Raw genomic sequence first — 27805 nt, 5'->3', positions numbered from 1 at the left:
TTGTAGAGCAATATAATTGCAGTTACTGCCAAGAGTGACTCTATGCAAGGATATAACACAGAACAGAGAGACCCACATTGAGGAAATGTCTCAGAAACCAGAACAAGCTGCAAAGTACAATTACTAGGATCAGAGAAACAGCCAATCTGTATACCAAAAATGATTAAAAGAGCTTCACTGTTCAGGATGCAATTGACATTTGTACCTGCATCAGGCAAATTAAATTAGGAAGAAAAAGCAGCTGAAGCAAAATGGCAATGTTAAGAGGAAAACAAGTTAAGGCTGGACTTGAAACTGAAAGGCTTTCATTGAGGTACCTTCTAACCATGCTAATCTTTCAGAATAAAAGCCTGGTTAGCCAGTAAACAAACTTACCTGGTGCTGYATCACCTGATAGATGTAGACCAGCTCTTAAAGATCTGTGCTTTGCTGTCAGGTTGTTGTGATATCAGACTGACTGCTGCAATCTCAGTGCCAGCCTTGCTTGAAGTCTCCTTCCTTTAYCCCAGCCTCCAAGCCACTAACTCTCCATGCTTTGATATGTTCTTCTGCAATGAACAGAGAAAAAATATACAATTTTGCAGAAGCTACCTGTGGGCAAACTCCCCCAAGATATCATTAGCATAGGTTAAGGAACTAACCTAAGGCCTTTTWAAGGAACTAACATAAATTTTCAGGCAGTTCACAACAGCAAAACAGTCACTCCCCATTCCCTTCAGATAAAGGCAGAAAATTTTTATTTTTGAATAGAAATATACCTTGGTACTTCCAGATCACAAAATGAAGAATTCATTTTCTCAGTATAGGATACTAAAAAACAAATGTCTCAGTATAGGATACTAAAAAAAACCAATTCAACCCAAACAATAACAGAAAGAAAAAAAAAAAAAAAACAAACAAAAAACACCAAACCAAAAAAGCAAACCCAAATCAAAAGAACATCAACAACCCCTTAAAGAACATCTAGTTCTTCTATCTCAAACAATAACAATGCTATGGGGAAATGCACTTTGGTACTGAAGGCTATACTAGTTTCTATATAACAGCTATCCGTGCTTCTTTTCAGACTCACTTTCTTCAACAACTAACTTGAGAGCCTCATGTCCAGTTCCTCAAACAGCAAAACACCAGGGACAAGTCTGGGACCCTCCCTACCATCCCTAATTCAGTTAWCTTAGATTGCATTACTCTCTGGCCTGATAGCTCAGTTGGTGATTTTATATCCAGGTGTCCACAACAAACTGCAATGTTCTTAMAAAGCTACTTTATGTAAAACATGGGGAAAATTTTTTGCAAGCAGTGATAAAGCCTTGTAACAGAGCRAAGATGAAATGGAGCTACCCCAGCAGGGGAGGCTGGAAGGATGTTTTATKTTAAAAAGCGTATTTCCAGACAGCAAGGACTTGCCCAGCCTAAGGGAATTAACATCTGGTTAAATTAAAAGCAGATGTTTAGCTGCTACAAATCAGAAAAGCACCATCAGAGTCAGTGGAACAGAGTTCCCTTGTGCAAACCCTGCCAGTTCATTATCCTGGGGAAGATGGGCCAAAACTCTATCCCCATCCAAGCTCAGGCAATTCTGAACCATCCTGAAGTACATTTAGTTAGCAGGTTATTTCATTTTTTGACTGCGACATTCTGAACTGTGAGCTCAGGCATGAACAAGCAGGATTTATTATTTCTACAAAYACAGCAAGTGAATCTGTGTTATAARMTATGTTCTGTCACAACTGTGGTCCTTTTCCACTCACTGTAACTTGCAATCTCCTTAGATTTTAATTGCTAAGTGAATCCGTGACTGCTGAGAATTTTGTCCTTAACTCAGGATCTCATTTTCAAAGGAACCTCATAATTTGGAATTAATCTTAAAAGTGCTGTCCACTAATCTTGTGAATCTGCTGTTTTGTTCTCCAAACAATATTTTGCCTCACAGTATAAAGGTCAAAGTTTGCTTGCTCCTAACAATATCACTCTTTCAAGATAGATAAAAGCCAGCATTTTCATTATTACACTAGAAAAGGCAATGCCTGTTTTCTTGAATAGGCCTTCTGTTAAATTGTAACATCATCATAATTTGAGGTGAATTTTCCTGCATGCTTTGTTCACCTTTAGAAAATTGGGCCCCTATTCCTCCTAGTGCTATGACAAAAATATTATTTTTATAATGTTTATCTTGGGAAGGGGCACAAAAGTCTAGAAGAAACYTTATCTCTGAATTGGAACCTCAACCTCCATAAACTGGGGTTCTTGGTTTTTTTCTTTCAAGTGAGCTGGGTTCAGATTTTGAGAGGCTTGTTGCYGAGCCCACTACAGGTGGCAAAGCTTTGTGTTCACAGTTCCACTCTTCTGCTCATGTAGACTGAGTGTTTGGATGCTGCTTATTTTAAATATTTTCGACCTGTTTCACCTCCTGGATCATCTCTGTGGACCACCTCTGCTGGGAGAAGTGACAGACTATGGAGTTTATGATCTAATGTATGCCACCAGTACCACCAATCACACAACTGTGATTCTGACACCTTTAATTAATATATCAGTGTTAAAAAAAAATATTGTGGTGTCCCTAGGTAACAGCAGCATCTTCTGATCACACAGCCTGTGTCAGAGCAGTGTCAGAGCAGAAGGAGAAGCACACTTCACACTGCATAACCATGCAGCCTCTGCCCTAAACAACAACACACAGGATCCCCAAGAAAGAGAGGCTCAGCTCCCAGAGCAAGGTCAAAACTGCAAAGTGGGAAAATATTTCTAGGACTGTGTCCTTGTATTCACATACAAATCCTTTAGGCTTTCAGAAGTATAAATCTTGTGTTGCATATGTTTATTGGGCGGACAAAACAATCTATAGGAAAAACAGGAGCCGGGTAGTGTTCAGCCAGAGCCTAAAATGTCAGATCCTTCTAGGTCCCTTCAAATGGCTGTGATTCAGCATCTACTTCTGTCTCTTTACTATGATAAGTGCTTGATACATGTACATTTATTTATTATTAGAGGTGGTGAGCCTCCACACCTCTTACTAAAGTTAAGGGGAGAGGAAAGTTTTGTGTTGCTCTCTGCTCCAGCCATAGGTCATGATCTCAAGAACACATTAACTGGACCCCAGCAATCCAGGAGTACATTGACAAAATCCATGGTGCTCAGTCCTAGCATTGAATCTGCCCAGACAAATCATCCACCAGAGCTGGAGCTCATACAAGCTGTGATGTTAATAAATCCTTCTAAAGTGAGCTATTTCTGGGGTAAAGTTTCCATTTCCTTCACACACAATAACATGGTCTCACTGATAGCTGCATGCTGAAATTATCAAGAAACACAAGTCTCTTTTTTTTCAACTGGTTTGTTCTAGAAGCAAATGGGTAATATTTTAAGAACTACATTGCAAGTTCAATCCTGACCCCTGGGATTATATAGCCTTAAGCCTGGATGTAATAACTTCACCCAGTATTCAAGACAGAAATGTTATTGTGCTTGATTAAGACATCTGTCTCAGCACAAATTTTTAAGGCTTCATAACATAATTTCTCCACTGATCATCAGGTGAGAGAATTGTCATAACAAATGTTATAACAATGATTAGTGGGACAACRTCCTTCATTAAACTGACTCACAAATGAGTATTTTTAAAAATAATTTTGACTTCTCTTTAAAAGACTGCTGGCTGTTTCAAAGTAGGACAAGTTCCTTGGCTCAATTCACAAACTCTGCAGTCCATATGCATACATACAACTATTTAACAGGTAAGTGGAAARTTGAGCTCACAGGTTATTTCTTACATTGCCACCACATCAGGTAGTTTCACATGTCRGGTCCTTACAGGTTACCTTTGGACAGGAGAAAAAAGGTAAACAAAACTAACTTTATTTATGCACTAGACACAAATCCCTGAAAAGTTTGGTTACAAACACAGATGATTCAGAATTGAGTGAGACCGTCCAAACATCAAGACTCAGTTCCCAGGGAACAACAAGCCTGAGGAGCTGCTTCCAAGTGGACTGAAAGGCAAACTGTCTATCCAATAGGGTGGCAAGTCCTTTGGAGCTCAAACATCATTGCTTCTTTCAGGGAGCATCAAAAACCAAACCAAACTGTACCACATAGYGAATCTTACTATGTGTATTTTATAAAAATTATTTACCTACCAGCAGGGCAGATTTGGTGCCTGTCACAATCTCCAGCTTTAGGAAGGAAGAATTCCAACTTACACAGAACACAGAAAGCAAAGGGACARCTCAAACTTCCACTTTCCTGACATTGCTGCTGTTCTTTGGGAATGGGACACAGACACACCCATTCTTGGTCTATTTGACACTCATGTCACTTTAGGATTGAGTCTAATGAAAATTGTKTAGAAACTGTAAACATTTGCCTGTATCCACAATAAGACGAAAAAACATTTGGCAGAGGATCAGCCTTGGACCCAGAAAGATGCAATTTTGTTCCTTGCAGCATCACAGTTTTACTGTGTGACAAGCACAGCCAAATCCTGCTGTAGCAATTACCAATAGTCTCCATATTCACTCAGTTCTATACTCAAAACAGAGGTGAAACGGAGCAGGATTTTACACACACAAGGAATTATTCAGATACAGCAAAAAGGTGGTGTGCAAATACCTTCCAAGCAAGGTATGTTTATTCTGCCTGATTATCATAATGACATCCAAAACTCRCTGTGCCAGATTTATAGATCAGCAAGACACCATCATAAATACAAGATGCCTTTCAAGCACTGTGACATTCCCTTCCTGCAGATGGCTGGAAATGTTCTTAGATACAATATTTGCAATTAGCTGGCTGATGAAATTAGTGCTCTGAACTGGTTAGTTTTATAGATGCCCCTGCTACTCCCTCTGTGGCTATTACTGCTTTAACCTCTCTGAGACCTTGGCTGAGAGCTCTTTCTTAGGACGGCAATATTGAGAGTGCAGCCCAGCATATGAAGTGAGAAGAGGTGGAGTCCTCAGGTGGGTGATTTGTCTGGGGCTCTGATGAACTGCATCCTAATCCCTGCTGTCCCACTGCTGACCCTGAACTGGTCTGTTTCTGTCTCAGTAAAATGAGGACAGTGCCACTTACTGCCTTGCAGCCCTTTGCCCATGGCAGAGGACATGCTATGTCCTCAGAGTCATCACTGTTCCCAATGCCCAGTTCTGGTAGCTCTTTTTTTCAGCATGAGAAATCACTATTGCTGACATGTGCTGCCCTGCTGCTCTCATGTATCCGGCAAGAAGGTTTGGGGCACGTGATCAAAATATTTAGGAAAAATCCCTCCGACTACTGTTCCTGAATTTCCCAACTGTCCAGGCACACACACTGCTGAGGACACCTGYCCCTTGCCTGCTGACTGGAAGCACATCAGTGATGGAAGGATCCACCTGTAGGATCATAGGTCACATTAGAGGTCTGGGGGCATCCCATACATCCAAGGCACAGTTGCTTCAACCTAGTTTGCCACTGTTCACTGCTTTGTGCCACTGGGATGAGGGAGAGCAAAGTTTCTTTCATAGGAAGCAAGCAGGAAATTGAGAATTTGATGAAGCTTCTACTTTCTTTGCACCAAAGCCCATCAGTGTCTCAGGCTGGTTTTCACCTTTCACTGACAATAAAACAATTTGCTCACAACAAACAGCTGCTCATCTGAAAGAGGACTGGCATGAATCATAGCGGAGGCATGAATCAAAGAGGACTGGCATGAAAAGCTCATGCTCATTTTTGAACACTGCATTATGCTCTGATTAATTGGCAGTGGCTTATGGCTCTATCAATAGGACACGCTCCCTGGAAGAATGACACATTTCYGAGAAATCCTCAACATGTATTATTGATGAGCTAGGAGAAAATCATCTGGGTATTTTTACAAACCCAAGCTTTAAATCAGTTTTGCTGAAAGGCCTGCCAGTCTTTTTGATTATGTTTCCCTCTGAAATAAATTTCCCCTGAAATCTTCAATTATGGCACAAGCCTGCAGCTTAGGAGACCTGTAGTCCCTCCTTGGCTCTGTGTGAGATTCGTGGTGCCCGTAGCAGCATGGAGATCGATCTTAACTGCATCCTGATGATCATAACTACTCTTTAAGTAATCTCACAAAAAATGAAAAGCATTCAACTGCTGCCAACTATCATGGCTGTCCAATAGTGCTCCCTCATCACTGCAGCATTTGCAGACCTACTTTGGAGAACTTTTCCATCTTCTCCTGTTTCCTGCAGGGGTATTATCTGTGCTTGCAAGGATTCAATTAATGCCATTGATGTGGAATGTTGTTCCATTCATCACTGGCCACAGCATCTAATGAATAGGATAATCTAATTCTCCCCAAATAAATATGACACCAAATTAAAAGAGTTCATAAACAGCCTCCAAAACGAGTGAGTTTGTTTCAATTTATTGCCTTTTAAATTGCACTGGATCCCTCAAGTACCAACCTAGCTATAAACAAACCAGTGACTGAGTTTGAAAGTTTATTATCACTAATGTTTGCCTTTATTTATACTAGATTTGAGTGTTAGCATTAGCTGGAAGAACAGAAAAAGGGAGGTCATCCAAATGCCACAGTTTTTAGCCACAATTTTCCTAAACTAGTGAGAGAGCTTTAAGGAACAATGCATTCTAGACAATTATTTTTGCTGTGTTTACTGTCACTGAAACATTTAATGAAGTAGTTATGACCTATCATTAGAACCATGTGAAAAGTTCACCAGGAAACCAGAAAAAAGTTGCAATGCCTAGTGAGTACTTGGCTGGTGTAAGAAGAGACTTCTCACCCCATCTTCCACCAAAACCCAAAGCCACAGTTCTTCTAAGATTTTGTCTGATATAATTTTATTTGGGAGCCAGCTGTTAGAAAGATTATTGCATATGTAAAGACAGACGATCTTGTCAAGCTCTTTATCGAATGTTACCTGGTTTTCCGTATCCTGCCTTGTCTGTCCAGTCTTTCCAAAATGTTTCACAGGAAAAGAGACAATCAGTGTGATTGTGGATAACTGTGGACAATACCTGGTGCTTCAGAAGAACCCCATCTTATGCTTTACTTCTTGAAAAGCCTGTTTATTTAACAGCTTCTGTAATGTATTCTAAACATTTTCCTGAAGTTAAATAATTTAGCCACATTACAAATAGTCCATGAAGTAAAGATTTATTTCTACATGGCTTTTACTGTTAGCACATTACTCAGGGTAASACTAAGCTGTAGCTTAGAAAACACATCTGCAAAGCAGAAAACTGCCTTGTGTAAGGGTTTYCTTTCAGTCCCAGAAGCAGGATAAGCTGTGAGGAACAAGTGAACTTACCACAGAATCACAGAACGGTTTGGGTSGGAAGGGACCTTTAAAGGCCACCCAGTCCAAACTCCCCCACAATGAGCAGGGACATCTTCACCCAGACCAGTTTGCTCAGAGCCCCATCCATGAATGTTCCAGGGGATGGGGCATCTGACACCTCTCTGGGCAACCTGAGCCAGTGTGTCAGCTCTGGCAAGGCTCAAAATCGACATCAGCTGTACTCTTCCTATTTCTTGTTTGAAGCTTTTGGGATCTGTTTAAACTCAGAAATTAGACCCCAGGAYACTGRTCTCTTCTGTCAGAGAAGATTGCTAGTGACATTTAAAGCAATGACTCTCCTCTCTCTTTTGAATAATATCAGCCTTTATTTTGTCTAAAACAACAAGCAATCTTTCAGCTCAGTGGCTAAACCAAGGCACTGTGGTTCTTTGGCTTAAACTAAAATAGAAATTTAGAAGATATTTCAGAAAGTAAAAATTATGTTCTCAGGCAAACTGAATATTGAAATTTTCCCCTCCAAAATGTCATATTTCAGCTTCAGGTTAACAAAACCTTTTAATAATTGTTTTCCAGCTTAAATCAGTTTTTAAAATAAAGTTGCCATTTAAAAATCAATAGATGGAAATTTTGACTTTCATTTTCCCCCCTATTTTTCTGCCTGACATCCATTTAAAAGCTCAGTTAAATTTCATTTATGTCCACCAAATGCCTTTTTTCTTTGTGAATATAGTACTGTCAATAATATTTTGTCCAGTGCTGACTGYAACTCTATGCTTCCCTAGACCATTGCTACACATGACTCAGTTCCTGTTTGGACTGTAACTCAATTTCAGAGCTCACTGCCATCTATAACTCCAAAGAGCAGTTTCAGCTGAAATCCTAAATTCAATTACAGATTCGTATTGCATTGCTCACTATTTATTAATAATATTGTGCCTACAACATATCCTGTTCTTCATTACCACAGAGAGAACAGTGCTGGTTTATCTGTGTGATCCAGAGCTACTTATTTCTCCAAATGTTATATTCCCGCGTGTACAGAACCTACAGACATCTGTGTTTCTTTTGTAATAAGTACTTTTATCTAGCCAGAAATGCAGAAAAGGTTTCTCACAACTATACTTGGATGYATCATATGACTTCCATATAATAGAAAAAATATCACCATAAGTATTTCTTTGGAATGGGAAGAATGCAAAGTATTATGGGATAAAATCCTTGTGAACTTCAACATCCCATACCAGTGACCCTCTTAAGGGTTGGGCACACGATTTTCAGTCAGAAATGCCAACTCTATTCCTCCAACAGACATGAGCAGTCCAAGGCATGATACTGACCCACCAGGGCTCACTGAGATTTGTAACAGRAAGGAATACTGGGGAAACAGAAACACAGCTTGAACAAATACTTTCTTCCAAACAGACAAGAGCCCAGACCCTCAGGACTGGCTGTTTCTGTCCTCTCAGAGGACAGTCCCATACAAACCCTAAACTATTAACTCTTTTTGGCAGCCTAAAATAAGGCTTATAGTGTACAACAAAAACTAATGGTAATTTCTTGGAGCTTCAGGGATGAGCTCTTTGGGTTCAAATGGACACCAGAAGACTGAACAACAATTACTTACAAAGCCAATAATGTTTGCAGAAATGGGAGAGATGGAGAATTGGAGTGACCTTGTTTACATGTGGTCTGAGGAGAGGAGCTTGCTGCACTGTGTCAAACAAAACATCTCTTGCTGCTTCACTATCCCAGGCATGGGGATGTTCTGCAGTTATTGACCCCAGCCACTAAAGAAGTGAAGAGCCTTTGGAGTCAGCTCAGGCATTTGGGTTCAAGGCAGAAGTTGAAGGAAARCCTGTCAGGTCTTCGGCACAATCCCATTTTAGCATCTCACAGCTTGCTGCTGTTTTCCCTGCAAAGGAGATTCCATCCAATAATCCCTGAGGAAGGTGTGCATTTTATTATCARATAGCCACCTTGCCAGAAAACTGGGCTGCTTTGATATCCAGCCAATAAGCCATGATACCAGAAGACTCAATTTTCTCATCCGGATGTCTGTGGCAGTGCTTAAGGCACTGCAGCATTTTACATTAATAAATCAACACTAACTTCTCATTAATTTATTAATTTAAGAATGAAAAATAATCAGTGGTTTCCATTCACAAAGGCTCCCATCTGCCCAGCAATGAGGGTGCTCTCCCCTCGAGTTTCCCTTCAGCCCAGCCCAGAACAAATAGTGGAGCCATCCATGATAGCACAACCCAACCTTCCCTTTTCCTGGGCCACACACTGYGCCGTTCTGCGTTTTGGCAACCCCACCCTCAGCTCTGAAGAGAAGGGCTGTCTGGGCTGTCTCAAAGATGGCCCAGGGTCAGATCTGGTGCCTCATGCAAGGCTTGGGACCGGCCCCACCCCAGTCCCAGCTCAACARCCTACAGCAGCCAAGGTTGCCTCTGAGCACTAATGGGGAAAACGCAGGGGAAAAAGGAAGGCTGAACATCKTGCTCAGATTATTTCCTCCCCTTAAAAACATTTACTAAAAATGAAGAGATAGTAAAGAGATCTTCCACTTTGCCCTACTAAGATAGCTGCTATTCTCTTCTTTCTCATCCTGACAGGAACAATGTTCTTTTAACCTCAGTTTGAACACTTTAACATATTTTATCCAAAAACTACTTCAAACTGTTGCAAAACAGAAATACAAATGAAGCCAAACCTATCCAATCTTTTCTTCTTCTCTGCAGAAGCCACGGTGATGACGCACCTCCTAAAAAGCGGAGCCTTTGCTTGCTTGTGGCTGGCCTCCTGCGTTTCAGGTCACATCTGCACTGGGTTGCTGGAAGAATTAAACAACACTAAATAAGGTCAGCTTTCTCTGAAATAGAAACTCTAAGGGGTTAAACAAGAAGTATATGCATCAGCATCCTGTCTGGAACAGACTTTTGTTAGTTTTCCAGGTGTCAGGAACAGAGCTAATAGTTGGAGACAGCTATTTCTGTGTAYACCAGGGTGTGAGCTGAGCAGAGAGCTAAAGTAGCCACACCCCACGAGGCTGATGGACAGCACAGCTCCTGCTGTKTTACATCTCAGGGCACTGGGCAGCCACCAGGGGAAGACAACAAGGTGGCATTAGTGCTGTCCCTGGAGACTCCCTGCCCCCAGGTCTTTCTGCAGCACAGGAGGAGGAAAAAGCCTGGCACATAGGCAGCAGAAGGCCTGCACCAGTCCTGGGCATTTTTCACATTGCCCCTGTTACCTTTTCCTTSCCAAGCTTTTATCTTGATTTTTGTGCAATAAAATCAGGTTAATAAAACTGTGAATGAATAGAAAGGCCTTAAGTCAATATTTGCACYCAGAAAAGACTGGTTAGAACAGCTTAGGAATTGATCCTGATTTATTAAAGCACCTGTTCACCCAGGGAACATTTTAGCAGCAATCAATATGTAATTAAATCTTCATTGATGTTTTACAATTGTTTTGTTTCCCAGCAATTACGGTGATAGAATCAGCTTCCCCTGGTTATTCCTCCTTCCCAGCTTCAYTACTGATCTCCTGTGAGCATTCTGGCAACTCAGTTTACATCTCCCAAGCTGTTATTAATAAACTGGGATCACAATCACAGTGCAACAGCTCTAACCCAGACCCACTGGGCTAAGCACAAGCCAACAAGAAAAGCCAACCCCTGACCTGAGTAACCTGATAACAATAACAACAACAACGGGAGCTCTGGGGTTGTATAAACACAAATGTTTCAATGAAATCATCAGACAACTCTGAACTAAAATATGCTTGAAGAGCTGAGCTTTCATCAGTTTTTTCTAGTCAGATTTTAGGTGTCTCAAAACTGGGATTGCTTTTCCCTTGCGGCCTGTCTAGCTTCAGGAAACAGAGGTGTTGTGGGTGCAGYGCTGTAAATCATCCCTGTTCCCGGCTCAGGCAGACACAAATACCCATTTGGCCGTTCCAAAATAATACCCCAAACACACCAGAAGGGCTCATACTTTCACTAAAACCTCCTCACACGACCCTGGCCGGAGGAGCTCCTTGCTGCAGATCCCGTAGCCATGCTGAGGGCTGTGGGCTGAGGGCCCTGGCGTTGGCTCCCCAAGGGGACAGGGAAGAGGGAACGCACCTCTCCGTATCYGCTTTGGGGCGGCCGGGACAGGGAGCGAACGGGGAATGGGGGAAAATCCCCAGGAGCCACAGTGCCGCTGTTGCTGCTGGCTCCGAGGAGACCCTGCTGGGGTATGTACAGGCAGTGCAGGGGTGTGTGCAGGCAGTGCCGGGGTGTGTGCAGGCAGTGCAGGGGTATGTACAGGCAGTGCCGGGGTGTGTGCAGGCAGTGCAGGGTGTGTACAGGCAGTGCAGGGGTATGTACAGGCAGTGCCGGGGTGTGTACAGGCAGTGCAGGGTGTGCACAGGCAGTGCAGGGGTGTGTACAGGCAGTGCTGGGGTGTGTACAGGCAGTGCCAGGGTGTATACAGGCAGTGCCGGAGTGTGTGCAGGCAGTGCTGGGGTGTGTACAGCCCGTATCGGGGTATGTACAGGCAGTGCTGGGTGTGTACAGGCAGTGCAGGGTGTGTACAGCCCGTATCGGGGTATGTACAGGCAGTGCTGGGTGTGTACAGGCAGTGCCGGGGTGTGTGCAGGCAGTGCAGGGTGTGTACAGGCAGTGCCGGGGTGTGTACAGCCCGTACCGGGGTATGTACAGGCAGTGCAGGGGTGTGTACAGGCAGTGCAGGGGTGTGTACAGGCAGTGCCGGGGTGTGTACAGCCCATACCGGGGTATGTACAGGCAGTGCAGGGTGTGTACAGGCAGTGCCGGGTGTGTACAGGCAGTGCAGGGTGTGTACAGGCAGTGCCGGGGTGTGTGCAGGCAGTGCTGGGGTGTGTACAGGCAGTGCAGGGGTGTGTACAGGCAGTGCAGGGGTGTGTACAGGCAGTGCNNGGGTGTGTACAGGGAGTGCCGGGGTGTGTACAGGCAGTGCCGGGGTGTGTACAGGCAGTGCAGGGTGTGTACAGGCAGTGCAGGGTGTGTACAGGCAGTACCGGGGTGTGTACAGGCAGTGCCGGGGTGTGTGCAGGCAGTGCCGGGGTGTGTACAGCCCGTACCGGGGTATGTACAGGCAGTGCAGGGTGTGCACAGGCAGTGCAGGGGTGTGTGCAGGCAGTGCCGGGGTGTGTACAGGCAGTGCAGGGTGTGTACAGCCCGTATCGGGGTGTGTACAGGCAGTGCTGGGTGTGTACAGGCAGTGCAGGGGTATGTACAGGCAGTGCAGGGGTGTGTACAGCCCGTACCGGGGTATGTACAGGCCGTACCGGGGTGTGTACAGGCCGGCCCCCGATAGAGGGAGGTGTAAGCTCGGCTTTCGCTGCCCCGCCCGGCCTTGCAAGCCCCAACCGCTTCAGAAAAAAAAAACCAAACAAAAAACCCAAAGCAAAACGAAACAGAGAAGCCTGATCATCGGTGTCAATTAGAACAAGTGACTGTGAAAAACCAAGTGGGACCTTTGGCCAGCAGAAAGGACCTGCGGGTCCCTTTCCTTTGGTGCCTGTATCCAGCCTACATCCCTCAAAACCTGAGAGGAATCCCCCCACCTTGATACTCAGACTAGAGACCAGTGAAAAACTGGGATATCACCAAAAAGACAAGCACTTAAAGGTGCAGAGACCAAAACATCCTCTTCTTGATGCTCGCCTGAGGTGCACAGATACCCTGACCCCTGGTCCCTTGTCTGTGTCCTGGACTCACCAAGAACTCTTGAACCTGCCACTCTCTTGGCACTCTCAGCAGTGCAAGGAAGGAAGCAGCCCTCAGCCAAAAACTTCACCCACCTGATGAGAAAAACTTCTTTACCGAACACATTTACTATAAAGCTTTCGGTTGCTACACATTTAAACAAATTGCTTCAAGTGTGGAGAACAAATAGCTGAGGCAGACCCAAACTTCTCACACCTCTCAGACTGTTCYCTCTGTATCCCTGTCCACATTTGGGGCTTTACTCAGCACGGGGTAGGTGCACTYGTAGGGGTTGGAGGCAATATTGGAGGGAGTCCAGTGATGGCTGAGAAGTTACTGTGACACTAGGAACAGAAACAGRTCTGCTCCCAAAGGCAAGATGTGCTATGTTCCCCAAAAACAAATCATTCATGCTAGTTTTGATTTCCCCCATGGTCTGATATGATGTAAGGACCTGAAGTTGCYGGTCTTCCCCAACAGACAAGCAAGAAGGAAATGAAGCACACAGCTTTCAACTTTCACATGCTTACAGCCAGCTTGGCTCTGCCATTCACTGCTCCTTGGGGAGCCCTCCCGAAGTTATGTAGATAAGGCTGCTAAACTGGTGCCTCTGGCACTAAATTCTCAGTTCTGACCCATGCCCTAAAGCCTCATTAATATCTGGGGCTCCTTCCAGACCCATTCTGCTAGCATCAAATGACCCACGCTCTACCAGCTTGTCCCAGTGAAATTATCATGGCTTCAGGGCAGCCCAAGTTTTGCAAGGTTGTTCAGACTTGTGACACAGCTATAGAGAATTTAAAAGAACCTTTAATTCCATGTCAAAGCACCATCCTTCACAAAATAGAAAGAAAACTTCAAAGAAAAATGGAAACAAAAAATCAGCATGCCCCATTGYGTTTGAAGAACTGTTGGGGAAGTGGATAGCATCCAATATGTAATGAGAGCTTTGGAGATCTTGACCATTAATTTAATCTTCTTTYCCCCCCTACTTGGATCACTGGACAGATTTTCTACAAGTACATTTTCAGACCCTTGTTCACTGTTAATTTTCTCTCTGTATCCTTTTCAACATCTTCCTCTTAGAGTCTGTCAGTCACTGCCACAGAGATTCAGCAAGGCTGTCTTGTAATCGCCACTGGTGTCATCCTGACAGGAGAAAATATTAAAAAATAGGTGAGTATGGAAGTTCCTCTGCATGCTACAAGTGCTGACTTTGTCAATCTGTGGAATATGCCCACACAGGAAAAGGACCGGAAAGAGCAAGCCAGACTTCAGCAGAGTTGCTGCCAGCTGACACACCATCAAAAGTGAAAGGAGAAATGAGGCTTGCAGCTACCACCTGAAATAACATTTATTGAGTCCAATTTTTTCCTTTGGAATGCAGGTGAGCAGTTGATCAGRGTTGTATCCCACAGAGCAGCACAGACAAAGTCAGCACAAATGACAGCAACCAAACCTGTTGTGTTCAGATTTTTTGGCCCTGGGTATTTGTKTAGCATCTCTTCCCTACAGCAAGGGAAAAGGCACTATAGTTAGCCCTGGCACATGGCATTTTTTAAAAAGTCACAAATGTGGTCATTTTGGTCTAGAAGCACTACACAAAATATTCACTCGGTAAAAAAAAATTGCTCCCTTTGAATGTTTTGTGATGACAGGTGTAATGCTAGTTCCACTTCTCAGAAGGAATKAATATTTTGTACAGACCATTGAAGACTGATCATTAATCAACGTGACAGACACTGACAGTGTCAATTAGAAGAAAAGCCCTTCATTACAGAACCACACTTCCCATGGGGACTGCTAAGGACAGGGCTACTGAGCCATTTGCACAGGGGGAGAGGAATGTCCCAGAGTCCTTAGGACAAATGGTAAAAAACAGCATTTCAGCACTAACAGGGRAAGCACATTCACTCAGACCTGAGACTCAAATGCTGCAATAAACCTTGACAAGGTTCAGTTTCTGAACCTATCTCATCACAGCATAGACCAGGCTTTCATCTGGGATAAGACAGTTAAAAAAACCCCAAAGAACAGCAAAAGAAAAAAAAAAAAAAAAAAANAAAAAAAAAAAAAAAAAAAAAAAAAGAAAGCAAACAAACAAAATAACAAACTCTTAACAGGGCCAATGAAGGAGAGTCATGATCGTTGCAGAAATGACACTGTTACTGCAAAACAACCATGGAAGCATCCCACAGTGCTGGAAAGACTAGGAATACATGCAATGGCTAAGAACCATCATATCAAGATTCTGCTTACCAAAATCATACTGGAGAGAGTCTTTCCTGCAATGCGCTTGAATTCAGGCTTTATAAGATTCAGATCAACTTCACTTCGAGAAACAAGCACTCTTATCAGAGTCCCATCATCTGTGCCAGCCCCCTGGAATAACAGATATATCAGTCTGTGATGTTAGTGGGTRTTCAARGGATATGCTGTGCAAACTGGTCCCRGACAGGAGGAGTCTGCTTTCAAACACCACTTGGCACATGTTCAGTGGAACATCTGCATCACTTTCTGGGAGACCAAGCCTCACACACCTCCCAGGGGCTGCTGTCAACACCACAAGCCCACCATGGAAATGTGCACAAGTTTTGCTCATGTCAAATGTAAAAGGAAACATGCTACAGAGTTGGGAGCTGGCACTGAATACATACTGTCCTTCTGCAGCRTCACCCAGCCAGTGTTTGACTTCAACCAACGTTGTTTAATCACTCACAGGAAAATTAAGATAGCAAAACACTTCATGGATAACAAAACACTTGTCTCAGCTTTCCAAAAGGTCGGGAGAGCTGACATCTTTTACATACCAGTTAAGCATTGCAGGGGCACAAGCTGCAAACACCTTATGTGTCCCCATTTGAAACTCATTTTACACTGCCACTGAGAGAATTACTTCCTAAAAAGAAAATATTGTGTTCCAGTCTTTTAACACGGAAGACAAGACTTCACCATAATCAGCCTCCCAGAAAAGCCTCTTGCAGAAGTTTTGTTCCATATAGTGGAGCTGGGATCCTTGCAGACTCTTAAGCCAGAAAAGCCARACTCCCTTGGTATCTCAACCTTAAAGGGTACTTTTCTACCCAAGGTGTTTGAAAGGATTCTGCTATTACTTTCAACAATTGCATTAAACTTGCTGAATTTCACCAAAACCTTGGCTCTTCTAGTGGTGGAAGCCAGGTTACAAGTTCAGTCAGTGTGAAAACAAGTGTGTTGCAATGAAGAGTCTTACCTTTAAAGCATGGTACAGCCTCTCTGCAAAGTAGGAATGGATATTCTTGGTGCATTTCACTAGAAATACAAAAAGGCTYAGTAAGAATCAATGGTAATTCCAGCCTAAATGACTGAGATTCAACATTAATTCAGTGTGTTCCTGGAATCTGRGTTTACCTTACTTAAGAAGTAGCCCTTACTTCCTCCCAGATACTTTTACAAAGTAGATCCATCTAATATGAGTCAACTACTGAAGGAGAAAAGGCAGCAGACTCAGACAAAGTAAAGGGAAAGGTCACCACTCTTACCAATAGTCARCATGGCATCCTCAACTGAACCACGAGTTTCACTCTTGATAGAGTCTTCTATGCTCTTACCAGCGAGCTTCTGGTATTCTTCAAACACTGTTTGAAATAMAAAGAATTTAATTTTTTTACCAAGTAACCTCTGAGGCACTTTATGTGCAATATTTACAGGCTTTACTTGTGTGGCAAAATGAACACACAGATCCTGCAAATGCAATGGCCACATTTGCACCAGCTTCAGGAGGCTTTAGTCAACTTCAGAAATCAGCTACAAAGATGGATGTTAACATTTACAAAAAGCTAAACAATCAATGGTTCCTAATTCCCTGACTTAATTTGAAAATGCAACTTCAGTCACTCAATTTCATTTGGAAATCTGACCCTTTATCGCTGTCTTTAACTACTGAAATAAAGCAGACAACAAAGTTAGGCACACCTTTGGTCTTGTGGTTTTTGATGTCATTAGCTTCAGGAGCCAAAATAAAATCAGCTTAAATCTAAGACTATGCAGCTAACAGCCCATGGACTTTAAAATGATGACAACACCCTTTGGGAAAACTTATTATTTCAACCACAGTTTAAAAAAAAACCAACCAACTGAGAAAAGATGAGCAAAATACAGGTGCAGATTCTGAGATATTTGAGTTCCTCTATTAACAAAAGCTCAGTAACAGAGTCATTGCTTGTCTTATACACTTTAGATACTCCAAGGCTCAGAAACATAGATATCTGGTTTTATTCCTAGCTTTCTAAGACTAACAAAGAAGGAAAACTACTATGTAATGCAATGGATATCTTAATAAACTTTGTTCAGCATCTAAGATCCTTTGGGGGAATGGAATACAGGATAGACAGATGGATACAAACTTCTCAACACAGACTTACTCTTCCCATTAAAAAGAATTTTAAAGAAGCAACAATTACACTCAGATTTTRAAGACAAACAGCTACATGCTGCTGTAGCACGAAAGAAATTGCTTGGTGCCACGGTAGGTCCCACAGACTGCTTGCATTATGACAACAACTAGATGAAATTCATTTTTTAAAGGCAGATACAAGCAAAGGCTATAGARACCGCCTATTTTTGTTTGTTTTGTTTATTTTTTAAGTGACCTTGGGAGAGTGAATTTGAAACACAAGGGGGAGCTAGCTTCCAGGGCATAGAAACAGCCTCAGGAGACCTTAGCTTGAAAAAGCTCAGGCATACCCAAATTATCTCCAGCTAAATTTATCAGTTTAGKTCCAGCTGATTCACCCAGTACTTGATATGCTTAGATTCAGCCAACATAACAAAATCTGTTATGTCTCAAAAGCCTTGAGATGACAAGGTTTGGTCTCTGCTGCATGGACAGTGGGGAGCTGAGGTCTCATAGCTGGAGCAGGGYTAGTGTCCTCCCTCCCAGCAGCCTCTGATGCCCTCAAAAGGACCTGGGACAGAAGTGCAGGTTGCGCCCAGTGATTCTCCAGCACTGAATAACCAGCTATTTTTTTAGTGATTTTTTTCCCCCAGAGGAGCCCACATCCAAGGGGACATGCCTGTTCACCATATGCTCCTTACTTAATTAGGACAGTACTCACTCACTTCTTGGGTTTATAGAAACAACTATCCAGTTACCACCACTGTATAGGGACTCCTGGATAAGCCACTTGATTTTCAGCAGAACTAAATCTTCATAATTCACAGAATCTGCTGGCAGTTTTGGTTACTGAGTGACCACGAATTAGAAAAGAGGCTCAAGTACTTATTTCTGACCACCCAACATCTCTCATCTATAGCCCTGCCTSTTCTTTTGGCTAGGGTGATTTCTGATTGCAGAGGGAGTGTAGTGTTGGTGGTGAGGGCTCTGCTCCGTACCTTTCATTAAGTGTGTGGCACTCCTCTTGCACAAGATGGTGATGAACTGTATCTCGTCAGTGCCCCGTATCTTCTCTCCAGCAGCATAGAGAGCCTGTAATTTAACACACAATTATTGGTGAGATGTTCTGTGTGTGCAGCTGGTAAAGGAACCGAGTCTGGCTGAAGGCCTGGCTGGGGTAAAGGGGTTTGGTGTAACCTAAACCACAGTGTGAACCAGAGTCTCCTAGAATGGTTGGTTATGAAAATCTTTGTGTCTTCCAGACAAACTGGAGCAGCCACTATGTCCATCCTTTCTACCCCTTGTGCAGCAGCCAACAATACACTTGAGGTTTATTCCCTTTTCTCTCCTCTTTCACTGCACCATACCCATATACTTTCACATACCAAAAGCAGCTGAGCCAAAGCCCAAGGCTCATCACTCCTCTTTGGAACGGCAAAACCCAGGAGTGCAGGCAAAACTGAAGAACCTCACGTTGCTTACTTAAAGGTCACCCCATCCCAAACTATTGCGACTCTGACCCTCTGCTGACCAGGACTCTGCTGCTCACTGAGGAACTCTGATATTCAAGAAGGTGGAAATGCAGTCATAGCACTGATCACAAACATTTGAAAGTACCTCTGCATCCTGGAGAGCCTGGGCTATGTCCACATAGAGAGTGGCATTGTCCCTCTCACCCTGTGAACAGAAAAAGAAAGGTAACAATTTTGTCTCATGAAGATTCTTTCACAAATAAGSACCAGAGCATTAATTCTGAGCAAAGATCAGTTATCTTCTCAGCTATCTGTTTCTGTAGACTACTCAAGCAGGAATATTTCAGACAGCACAAGTGCTAACTAATTCACTGAAAGGCAGTGAAATTATATGAAGCAGACTAAAAAATTGCTGTTATTCTGCTGCCAGGTAGGAAAACTCTGAAAATATTTTAGAGTAAATGCATCCAAATGCACTCAGCATTGAGGGCACAGACCCTGGATAAGTGGTGAATCAGTGGAGTGGCACTGTTTTCTAAGACCCTTGCAGATCACAGTGGCTTTACACATATGTAAAAGTGAGATGTCTCCCTGGAGCAGGGCTGGCTCTAAGTTTCCAGCTCTCTTATTGATGCTAGGGGAGGGAGGTTTCCCTGCTTCAGTCACATGAACACTGAAACAGATCCCGTCCAAGTGACATGGTTGTCTCTGCAGTTTATCTGGTAGTCATGACTGTACTGGCTCTCCTATTGCATGTCTTCTCCAAAAAAGCAGAGAAAAATGTGAAAATCTTTACACCCTCATTTCTCTAGCATTACCTGAAGAAGGCAGACCAGAATCTGTTCCAAGTGGCCACTTGTTTCCGATTTTATGTCTTGTTCAAGATCAGAACCGTATTCTATCCAAGGGAAAGAGAAGGACAAGGGAAGGATTTGWTATTTATTTAGGTGATACAATCAAGTTATTACCAGTAACCCAAGCACATGCAATAGCCTGACACAARGCAAGAAGGTCATTAAGGAAAAAATAGGGATTAGAGCAGCTCACACCCTTTGTGATACCCCGGTCAGCGTTTACATCCTGCTGAGTCACCAGYTCCCCTGATGTCCAAGGAATTAACCCAGAGCTAATTTTAGAGGTATAGCTGAAGGGATGAACAAGAGAAAGTATTTTCAAAAACATACTCGATAAATTCCCATCCATTTAATGGGGAGAAAAAGGCAAGTGCACAGCTATAGTTTTGTTTATATTCTGACAATACTCCTTGTAGCCAAACTGAACCAAATTTGTTATTTGCAGACCCTTTGCTTTAACTGGATGACGACCTAGAAAAAGATTTTCAAATTGTCTCAGCATAGCCATGTTTTGTTTGCCAGCTGAAAGCAGAGTTACATTGCTTTTGGAGTTAAATGGCTTTCAGAAAAGTCATTTTCTTGCTGACACTGCTAGCTGGTAACACCGTTCCTGCTGTGCAATCAGGCCCATTACTCAGCACAGAAATCTGAGCCGCAGGCACTTACCTTCTTTGTACGCCTTGATTATCTCCTTGATCTGCGCTTTTGTTCGAGATGCCAAGATCTCTATGATAACACCTTCACTGGTTCCCAAACCCTTTAATAGAAAACACAGTGGAGAATTAAAGGTGGAGAAAGGCATCTAGTCATGRAGGGTGATTTATTGCTAGAGGATTTATTGTGAAGGGAGGAGCTGGCTGGCAGCAAAGTGTCAGGCTGTGTGCTGACCTGAAAGAAACCATCACGATGAAAGGTGGAGGCACAAAACRCATTTGGGTTGAACATGGTCTCTTTTACTAAGGTGCCTAATTTGTAAAGGATAATTTCACATAACTCTACACTTCTGCAATGCTTTTCTGGAGTCAGATCTCTGATGACAGACAACGTCTAGAGGGATGAAGGAAGACCAGTGCTTGGCTAGTCAGTCCATCTTTGGACCATTTTAACACACCACTCAGCATCTGAAACTTGTACAGATACTTCATCAACAGGTAGGATTCCAGCCAGCTCCAGCCTGGTCCTTGCACCAACACTCTTTGATTCCTTGAATGCTTCATGGCTCAGGTGGGGCATCAGGGCAGCAGGTTTGGGTATGAATTTAGTTTTGCTGTTGCCCTCCCAGGCTCTATGAGTCACGCATGTACAGAAACTTTCTTATAGACAGAAATATTTAAGCAGCATTTTCCCCCAGAATATTAATAGTACAATTAAGTATTTCTCAAAAGCTACTGCTAATAACAAGCTTAGCTATGTAACAGTTCAGTTATTAAAACTTGCACAACTGCAGGAAATTAGCACTGTATTTGTGCCACTACTTAGATATCTGCACGCAATTTGTTTACCTTCATGGCATCATACAGCTCCTTGGCATCATACTTGTACGGGGTGTACATGAGAGCTACGATGAGCCTCTCAAAGTTGCCACTCAGTTCAGACTTCAGGCTTTCAATCAGATCCTGTTAAACATGCATYATCACATGGTTACATGAACAGCCTCACAGGATCATTTTACTGCCCATGCTGCTTCCATCCCCATGGCCTAAGTAATGAAGCTGAATGACAGCATTGTTGATAGATCATTAAAAAGGTCCTGGGACTGAAAAAAGCACCTAACTCCAAAATGGGATTTGTCTAGGTCCTTACACATTTCCTGTTTTCTTGATATTTAGGCTTTCTCAATAATTAATCCTGCAGCTAATCTTCCTCCACCCTGCTTAAGTCAGTGAGCAGAACGGGATAGCTGAAGGCCTTGCACTGAGCAAGGGCGTAGCTTCAGAGAGCTGATTCCCAAAGCCTGCACATCAACTTGCACCCAGGACATGTGCAGAATCAGGAATGCAGTCCCCTTGACATAACACTTCAAACTTTACTTTCACTATAATGCAGRTTTTCCTAGAGTATAACTCTCCCTGTTTCAGTGGGATGCAAACATTCTATCTATTAATTGTTCCATACTCTCCACGCCCATATTTGCTTCCCTTTCAGAGGCTTTTGTGTGGCAGTCCCCTTTCTAGCAAGGGTCCCTGGAGACTCCATGGTAGGGCTGGGGGTACAGTTTGCTGGTAAAAAAAAATTCCCGATAAAAGTAACATTTTATCAAAGAAACAAAAAAAGCCAAAGGATAACATGGTTGTCAATAAYCATGGAATTTCCAAACAAGTGTAATTAAATAAGTCTTTAAATTGAACTTTGTTTGACATTTAAAAAGGCCTGAAACAAACTAATGTTTTACTCAACATGCCATTTAGACAGGTATCATTTTTTGTTATGGCTTTAAATCAAAAAGAAGCTACACTTCAAGATAAAATTGGTTTTCAAAAAGTATTTCTGGTCAAAATGCATTTTACAAAAAAAATAAACCTTTAGGAGAAAAACATTTTTTTCTGATCCCAAAAGAATTTTGCATATTCACTTCAGGCCTTATAAATAAATATTAATCTACTRGTTTGCAGAAGACCTGCATATAGATTGCATCATGCTTTCAGGATGAACTGTACACCCATTGACTACATCCTGCGTGCAGTAAACCAGTGACTGAAAATGGCTTTGTTTCAGAAGAACCTTTCCAAACTGTGCTTTGAAGGATTTGGCAATCTCTTGACGCTGCCTATTGCTCCTCTTGGTTAGGACATCAATTATAGCTTGTTCATCAGTTCCTGTGGAGAGCAACAAGAAGTCATAAATACAGAGCACAGAAGAAGCTGAGATTGGTCCAAAACCCCAATTTGAATATTCAGACAATATTGCCTAGTTTGTTGCCTTTGTATAGAAGTTTAAGTACATGCTGAGGAAACATTTTTTCACAGTAAAAAATAAGTGCTATTTCTGGATGCAAATTCGCTAAGGAATGGCTTTCAACTTAGCAATTGTAAGAACATAGAATTTACATTTGTGTTTGGAGTCAACTTACCAAGYCCTTTCATGGCCTTGTACAGAGTCTGAGCATCAGGTGCAGCATTAAAGTTCAAAGAACCTGCCACAGACCTGCCCTCTGCTTCACTCTGAAAGAAGAAGAAAAATACAGGACTTCTTACTTCTGCTTTTCATCAGCTGAAGAAAAAGGATTTGAAAAGTACATTAATGCTATTTATTGCCTACACATGGTGAAGTCACAGAAAATAGGTGAGACTGGCTCAAAGTTTCTCAGCACAGCAAAAAGAGAACACAAGTTTCTCTGCAAAGAGAACACAAATTATCTCTTCCACCTGCCTGTACCAGTCTTTGGCTGCTGGAAGAAAAAAATCACAAAGCATGGCTGACAGTGCTGCAAGCACTGTGAGGTGCAGGCAGTCTGTCAGAGAAAGCACTGACTGTAGTAKACTGGACTTTCCTATTCATTCCTTAAATGCAGTCCTTGACAGCATGGATGCTATTGTATCATACTGCATTTCTCAGTGGGTTGGTTCGGGGGAGTTTTTACACACCTTTTTGAATTCCTGAAATAGTCTTGTGCTTAGACACTATTTTTTTTTAGTAGCTGCTGCTGCACTTCTGCACAGCTAGTTTCAAAAAGGAAGCACCTCCACTGGAGGGATTTGGGCTCCAAAGAGACTAATTTGAAGGAAGAGATCCATCTGAAGGAGAGCAGGTTTGATATTCTTCCCTGCACCAAGAAATAGGTACAACTACACAAGAATCCTCCTGAAAGACCCCTAAGGTGCTGACAATGCCAGAGTTCCAGGGCAGAAAGACACATGGAGATTTATTCTAGTCACCAAAAAGTAGCAGGGCCATCAACCATAACCCAGGCATAAGAGGTTCAATTTAAGAAAGCTGTTAGTCAAGGAACTGGCTTGAAGATATTGTCACATCTATCACAATCTGGTCCTATCGATAGGGAAAGTCTGTGGGTAGATAGGCATGAAGAGTCATCACCACTTTATTACAGTAGCAGACACAATTTTCTCCTTCCTAGAAGCAAATATATTTAATTTGGAAACTAYTATATTCTCATAAATTTATCTTTAGAAGCAGGGTTGATATTAAACTAATGGTACCAGCATGGCCTGATGGATATTTTAATGGGGATGGCTTCACAGCAAGATAAAAATCAGAGATTACAGACCAGAAGGAAGCATCAGGGTTGTCCCWCCTGACTTGCATGACATGGACCACCAAGTGCCACCCATCATTCTCCTGCTATGATCCCCTCTGCTCTTATTTCCTGTGTCAGAGAGAACCAGTGAGTCCAGCTGGCACGTGTTTGCATGCTGACCCCTTTGCCAGCCACACTCAGGGAGCAGTGACAAGCAGCCAGGAGGAAATGAGGAATATTGAGMGAGGTAGCACGTTCAGCAATCAGCAAGACTTGGAAAAGTTTGCTTTACAGCCAGCTCAGAGACACTGCTGCACTACCACACCTCGCTCCCAGCAGAAAGAGCAGCTGTGGAGCAAATGGTATCATCAGGAAACTTTGCAATGGATGCAGCTTTGAATCCAAATGGTCACTGAGCAGCAAGTCTAAGGCTGTGGAGAAGCTGCAACTGCACAAAAAGAAAAAGCAGTGACATACCAGGTGGCATTGCCACCTCTAACAGTTTGTCACTGGCCTAGAATGATGGGCTGAGCTGGCAGGACCATTTCAAGTGCTGCTTTGCTAGCCCTCTGAAGACAACCAGCACCACCACAGCTTCCCTAGAAAGCAGGTGAGAGTCATCCATATGAGTTTGCTCAGAGAAGATGGTCAATCCTCTCCAGCTCCATGCAAGGACCCTGTGAAGAAACCCCCAAACATTCTGGCCCCACGCCTGGTGACTCAGTGAAAGAGGGCGTACAAAGCTGAGCTTTCATTTGGAGGCAGTGGAAACAAATTAAACAATGATCCTTTTTGGTACTAGTTCCGATAAACAGTTACAGCCCTTCMTGGCTCAAGCAGCAGCTTGTGACTCACTTGTGCACCTCATTCTCTGTGCACATAATTGTTGCAGCACAGGGAAAATCACACCAGCTTTTCAGAGCATCCCTGTTCACTTTTGTCTTTCTTCCCAGYTGAATTGATCCTACAGCTCCCTAACAGAAACTACTCGAGGCATTTTTGTGACTCTCAGTAAATATGAATAATTGGAATGATTGCAGGAGAAGCAGTGTACCCTACAGCTGATGCTCTGAAAAGTTTTACCTATAAATGAAGGGAAGAAGGGGTAAGAGTTTTGCTACTAAAATATTTTCAAAATAACTATATGAATAAATAACAATAAACTATACAAATAAACTATAAACAAAACTAAACAATAAGGTTTTTTTTTAAAAAAAAAAAAAAGCTGGAATCTCGAAACGGGTTGGAGTACTATTTGGGTTTTTTTCAGTAGAAATTTTCTGAGAGAGTTCACACTTTTTCATTCCTTCTGCCTTTGAACTGTATTTTTTACCAAGGGTTTAGAAAACCAAAACAGTTTTTCCTCATCCTTCTTTGGACCTCTCATTTCTTTGGACCTTCTCATGCCTCCACCCCCTACAACACCAACTGGTAAGAGATCACTGCAGTTTAAGGGCTTTTCTCCTTTTCTCATTCTAAGTTCACAAATTATTTCCAGCTTGGGAATAATGGGGGAAAGATCACCCAGGRGGGAAAGATTTAAGTAAGAGCTATTCCAAGCTTTGGACAAACATCTATTTTATTATACCAAACTTCCAAAGGAAATAGAGAGGCAGAGGGAACAGAAAGGAAGTTACAATTTTAATCTTTCTGGGAAAAAAAAAAGACCAAAACAAACCAAAAGAGATGTTTTGAGAAATGGGCATAAACCTGGCCTCCCACAGAGGCTGATGGGGCAGCTGCCATGGCTGGCCCATCACCAGAGTTACCTGCTCTCTGCTCTGAGCCAGACCCCAGGTGCTGCCTCAGCACACCCCTGAGCTTCTCCCCATCCTGTCACATTCCTCTCAAAGCCACAAACGTTTACAAGAGAACATACACAGCATTTCTGGCTCCTGGCAAAGAGACAGGATGTTCAAGACACATTATTGTTGCAATATTAAAAACCCACCAAAGATAGATATTGTGGTTTCACCATMTCTTTCTCTGTGACCACAGCCTGCCAGCACAACGGGGGATCACAATGGGGACAGGCCAGTKCCCTGAACTCACTGCCACAGCTCGAGGGAGCAAACAAGGAGCCCACAACTTTGAATTTCAGCTGTGTAACTTTGCTGTTGCATGGCACCATCTCCCCATGGACACAGGAAAATAAACACCCCCTGCACCACTTTTGGCTGAGGATCCAGATAGGATCTGCTCCTCTTCTTTCAGCCAGCAATCATGTCAACACCTTCCTTCAGCAAATTTTTGAAGTGCTGAATGCTATTTTACAGCCAGAAATACAGTAAATAGGTCTTGCTGATTTTTAAAGAAACTTTTCATTCCTGCACAGTGCCTGATGCAACCTCTAAGTTACCTTATTCTAGTGCCAAAAAACCTCAGAGTGTCAATATATGCTCTACTTACCCAGGCCTTCCACCATGCCATTGCTGTCTCAGTAGTGATACCTGGGTCTGTTGGTGAAGAAAACCACACATATCACACCTCACAGTTTGGAAATCTGAGATTTGAAGGGGAGCAYAGGGAGGAGAGGAAGAAAGAAAAGTTCTCTTCAATAAACTTACCACAAGAAAAATGGAATAACTGTACTCCTCTGGAGGCTTGTTCCCTCTGGAAGCCGCAGAATGTAACTGGCCTCTCAGGCACACGCAGGTATAAAGCATCCTTATCTACAAATTCCACAGGGCAACACCCCCAGACATGGCTCAACCTGTTTTTCACATATGAACTCACAGGGAGAGATTGAGTTGCTTCATAAATGAGGCTTCCCTTGTGAGGAGTCCTAAATTCAACCTTGTTGACTCATTGTAATTTTTCCACTGCTTCTCCCAATACACACCCTTCCCTGCTAACGTTTTGGCCTCTGGCACATATACAACATGCAAATTACAGCRAGGTAATTTCTCAGCATAAAAGTTCACTGAGATCAGATGAATTCAACTACAGCTGAACAAGCCACTCATTACTACCAACTCTTTCTATCTCTACTAATGTGGAACACTGCCAGACAGGACTCYAGAAACATAACAAACACCCCTCTACCTCCCTTCCTTCAAAAAACATATTAAAAAAAAACCTCCAAGCCAAACAACCAAAAAAATTCCAAACCAAAAAAACCACGTATGCAGCCACACTTCACACCATCCATGTGCTACATCTTACAGTGAAGCTCAGTAAAGCATCAGATTGTACAGAGACTCAGGAGGTCCCCCCATCCTACACTCAGACTTCCAGAGCATGAGTCACAAATGATCGCTAGGGTAACATAGGACCAACAACTCTGAGTAATGACAGCCCCAGCTAAATGTCAGAGGGCTTGCACTGGCTGCTGTGACATGTTAAGGCATAGGAGTGGAGTGCAAAATGCCTCTCTTTTAAAAAGAAAAAAAAAGAGCTCAACAGCCCCTAATACTTTAATTCAGAGAAATGTTTCTATGAAATCATCTGAAATACCTTATGGTTGTAGCAATATTTTCCTGTCTAGACTTTTGTCAGAATCCACCCATGCCAGCATTTATTTATTTAATTGCAATGGAAAGCTGCCCTGATGGAAACACATTCCCACCAGCTATATCTTAAACACTTSCTATATAGGAGCTTTGTGCCCTCTCACATTCACAGACCCTCATGGGATGCTGGGTAAACACCAGGCTATGGGCCTTTCTTACTCCCTTCCCACATTGCTATTTCACTCAGCTCAGCAAGGTCCCTGATGGCCTGGGAAGTTGCCCTGGCTGCTCCCAAGAGCATGAGCTGGGCCAGCTGCTCCTGCCTCCAACACATCCATCATATGGCGGGGGCAAGGTGGGAAGGAGGAGGTGGCATTGCCCTTGGTGTAATAAACACACTGCCAGGTGTGCACTGGCTTTGTTCCCAGTCACATATGAGA

At 42.9% G+C, this 27805-nt stretch overlaps 1 protein-coding gene across 1 annotated transcript; it reads right to left on the bottom strand.

Moving 5' to 3' along the window:
- Window positions 1-13809: 13809 nt before the first annotated feature.
- ANXA8L1 (annexin A8 like 1) lies at window positions 13810-26672 on the bottom strand. The gene is made up of 13 exons (XM_057371007.1): window positions 26481-26672; window positions 26323-26369; window positions 22789-22879; window positions 22440-22534; window positions 21221-21334; window positions 20385-20475; window positions 19683-19762; window positions 19010-19069; window positions 18391-18484; window positions 16539-16634; window positions 16250-16308; window positions 15277-15399; window positions 13810-14166 (listed from the first exon to the last, which is right to left on the bottom strand). The coding sequence occupies exons 2-13, from the start codon at window positions 26341-26343 to the stop codon at window positions 14110-14112; spliced, it is 981 nt and encodes a 326-aa protein (XP_057226990.1). The 5' UTR covers window positions 26344-26369; window positions 26481-26672; the 3' UTR covers window positions 13810-14109.
- Between the last annotated feature and the right edge of the window lie 1133 nt (window positions 26673-27805).

The sequence above is a fragment of the Malurus melanocephalus genome, unplaced genomic scaffold (genome assembly GCF_030028575.1).
Source record: "Malurus melanocephalus ecotype Western Australia unplaced genomic scaffold, MMel_1.1 scaffold_137, whole genome shotgun sequence".
In the NCBI taxonomy this organism is placed as follows: Eukaryota; Metazoa; Chordata; class Aves; order Passeriformes; family Maluridae; genus Malurus; species Malurus melanocephalus.
This window is presented reverse-complemented; position numbering and strand designations above follow the sequence as displayed.